The sequence below is a fragment of the Hipposideros armiger genome, unplaced genomic scaffold, assembly GCF_001890085.2.
Source record: "Hipposideros armiger isolate ML-2016 unplaced genomic scaffold, ASM189008v1 scaffold_804, whole genome shotgun sequence".
NCBI lineage: Eukaryota > Metazoa > Chordata > Mammalia > Chiroptera > Hipposideridae > Hipposideros > Hipposideros armiger.
This window is the reverse complement of record NW_017732154.1, coordinates 527,028-530,659: the sequence shown is the minus strand read 5'-3', so window position 1 is coordinate 530,659 and position 3,632 is coordinate 527,028. Positions and strand designations below refer to the sequence as shown.

Genomic DNA, 3,632 nt, shown 5'->3' with positions numbered 1-3,632 from the left:
TGTGTAAGAATGACTGTCAGTATAAAAGCAAAGGTTAAACTTTTTCCTAATTTTATAAATTCCAGGGAGAAACACATCTCATCTTTCCTAAAAAAGCTTCAGTGGAGCAGCTGCAAAAAATCCGTGACCTCATTGCTGTAGAGAGAAGTAGCAGATTAGATGGACCAAACAAGAGCCACAAAGAAGAGTTATCTCAGCAACCTGCAGCCAGTACCCGGCTTCCTACAGCACGGTCTTCAGATCCTGATGGATTAGCCCAGCTTGCAGGGGACCGGCAAGGGCAGCCATCAAATCCACCATCTGCTCCAATGGTAATGTTAGAAGTAAACCTGCCTTCACTGTTCCTTTCAAAGCGTCGAAACAGCAAAAGCTTTGAAATATATTATGATTAATTCCTTAATTAATGCCCATTATTCTTGGTTCTTCTAATACTATCAGATTTCCTCAACTCTTTAAAAAATTGTCAAATTTGTAACAAAAGTGGGTGAAATGGCTCTTTTATTTATACTTTTAAGTCTTAACTTGTGGTTCATTGCTTCTGAGGCTGCCTAAGTTTTGGTTATTATTTATAAATGTACCTGTTTCCTTAATTACACAAATTAAATCAGTTACACAAGTTAACATATGCCTATATCCTAAAACAAAAGAAATGGACTTGCCAGACAGTGATGTGGCTATAAAGTAAGATTTCCTCTACTGAGTTGACACTTCTGATCTAAATGTTACCTGTTGCCATTCACCACGAGAATTATTAATTCCAGCATCCTAACCATTATCAATGCCTAAATTCAATTAAAAAAATCAGCTTCTTTAGGTTTAATATCAATAATGCATTAATTTACTGACAGTGGTGCTAACAAATTAGGGAAATTTAGTTATTAGCACATACATACACATACACACTTCTGAAGAACTGAAATCAAACTACTACAGGCATTCTTGGTACACCTAAATGATCGCATTTAATAGGAAATTATCCTGTTTACAAAAATCTCTTATGATAAAGGTCCTTAAGTATTCCTCTCGTAAATTTTCACTATCAGAAACATTTTCATGATTTTTCATGAAACCACTGGGTTGTATTGTAATGTTATCAATAGCCAACTTAAACTTGTATTTTCTTAATTTATGTTGTGTAAAACACCTTGTCACTGTCCTCCATGCAACAGAACTTGATGTAGAATCAGTTATTAAATCTCCTCTTAATTTTCTCCTGCTGAATAATTCCAGAGCCTTTACCCTAGGCCAATGATTAGCAGTCATTCCTATGTATAGGCTGGGAAAGCACTAAGTTTATCTTTTAAAAATAAAGAATAAAGGTGGGGGAAGGGGCAGAGTTGCTGTTCCTTTTTATAATTCTTGTTAAGTGATATTCAAGTTTTCATGGAGGATTAACTCTTGTAAGACATATTCCTTTGTGTCTAAATTGACTTGGGTCAGCTTTTAAGTCTTTAAAATAGTTTCTTCTCACATTAGCTGTGAATAATAATTTATATTTATAATAATAAATGCAACTAGTGTTTATGAATGCTTCTGAGAAACTTAACTGATACTGTTGGATCAACTAGTAGTGATGCTAAGTGGCTGTGAGCATCAGATAAGATAGCATATGTGAAAAGTAGCTTTGCAAACTGTAAAGGACTTCAAAGGTTTGCCCATGGTAATAATATTTCTTTCTGTAAAGTATCTGAGCTGCTTCATTCAGTAAAAGGTATCACAGAGTTAAAAAAAAAAAAGTGGGACTACTGAACTCTAATAAGAAAGAATAGTAACCCTAGTCAGACAATTCCTTACAACAGTGGTTTCCACATCTTTTTTGATTATACACCTTACCAATAATAAAATGTTGAGTGCATAATCCCATAAATTTCTGTTTACTTATAAATTATATACTTCTATATAATATGTTATGTACATTATACAACAATCGTAAAAAATTAAAGGGTGAAATAAAAAGTAAATTTACAGTGCACCCCAGTGGATTCTTTTGTGTCCCTCTCTTGCGCATGTCTCTTCCACCTTGGAACACTGGAGGTCTTCATCAGTTGTGTAATTAAGGTTGACATTGATACAAAAGCACATTTAACCTCTTTCTTGGTTTTTAGCACCTTTTCTCATGTATTTTCTGATTCAAGTGTTAGAATATTCTATCTTTTAAGATTCCCTTGTCTTTTGTTGAATCTCAGTATTACAGTTTAAAATACACAGTACTGATCAGTCTTACAGAAAAGCATATAATGCATTAAAACAGTTTATTTTACAAAGTAGCTTTTTCCTGGAATAAGTAGTATTTTGACAATGTTCTGGTTTAGGAAGTCCATCCACATTTTCTGAATCTTCTTTAACCTCTTTCCTTTCTTTCATTTGTAACCTGGCAATTCAGATACAGTTTGAGATCTGTAAAACTCTGTTTATCACCAGAAAGCCTCTAGACAGTACAGTAAAAACAAAATGGAATTCTATTGCTAAAATAGATTCAGAGTTTAGAAGAAAACAAACTTTCTCAAAGACATATGCTCTTAGACTAGTGTACATCAACTCATTTCTCTAGTCCTTGGAGCAAAACATTTTTTTCTGTGTTCCTTAAGGGAGTTGGGAGAAATTAGAATGAATCTTGTTTTTTATAGCCAACTCTTGGTTATCCATGAATTACTGGAGTACACATTTTTAAAAAGTATTTTATTTAAGCTTGTATCACCACTAGTTGCTATACTACAGTATTATATTCTCCTGTCTTGCCCATTTTGAGTATGGATCCTAATTCAGAATTAAAATGGACCAAAGTTAACCAGCAGAAGAGAGATTAAAAAAGCATTTAACCTGCATATAAACTAGACACATCTTGAGCACTGATGCGCTTTATAACTGTTATAATATTTCTTTGGTTAAAACTGTAACCAAATCAAGTAAAATTTTGAAATATAGAACAAGGTGATCAGCACTGGTATTGAAGTTTGTAATACATTTTTTTCTTTAAGATATAAAATACTGGAATATATTGGTACTCAATAAATGGTGGTGGTCATTAGAAACTTATTTTGCTGCCTTTTCTGGATATTTTATGCAAATGGAATGATATAATATGTAGTCTTTTGCTTCTTTTACTTTGTATGTTTTTGAAGCTTAGCCATATTGTAGGACGTATCAGTATTTTGTTCCTTCTTATTGCTGAATAGCATTCCATGATAGACACCTGGGTTGTTTACTTGTTATTAATAATGCTGCTACGAACACTTACATATAAGGCTCTTTGTGGACATATGTTTTCATTTCTCTTGGGTAGATTCCTAGGAGTGGAACCACTGAGTTGTATGGTAAGTTTATGTTTAATGTTTTAAGAAATTACCAAGCTGTTTCCAGAGTTGCCTCACTGTTTTATATCCTCGCCAGCAGTGTGTGAAGGTTCCAATGTTTCGATATCTTCACCCACACTTGTCTATTTTATTAGCCATTTTAGTGGATGTTAAGTAGTATCTCATTGTGAATTTAATTTGCATTTTCCTAGTGATCCAACTGATTTTTAAATTTGCTAGTTATACATGCCGAGTGTTCCTATAGAAATAACTTCCTATTAATCCTTTATTTATTAATATTTTTTATACCCTTTGCATTCCGAAAGCAGAATCCAAACA

The 3,632-nt window shown here is 33.2% G+C and overlaps 1 protein-coding gene across 1 annotated transcript in view; it reads left to right on the top strand.

Annotated features, from left to right (window-relative positions):
- The window catches only part of NGLY1 (N-glycanase 1), a 50,708-nt gene that overhangs the window by 11,802 nt on the left and 35,274 nt on the right, over positions 1 to 3,632 (top strand). The window contains exons 3-4 of the mRNA XM_019628673.1: positions 66 to 311; positions 3,284 to 3,398. Coding sequence (XP_019484218.1) covers positions 66 to 311; positions 3,284 to 3,398 — 361 coding nt within the window. The remainder of the gene's footprint in view (positions 1 to 65; positions 312 to 3,283; positions 3,399 to 3,632) is intronic.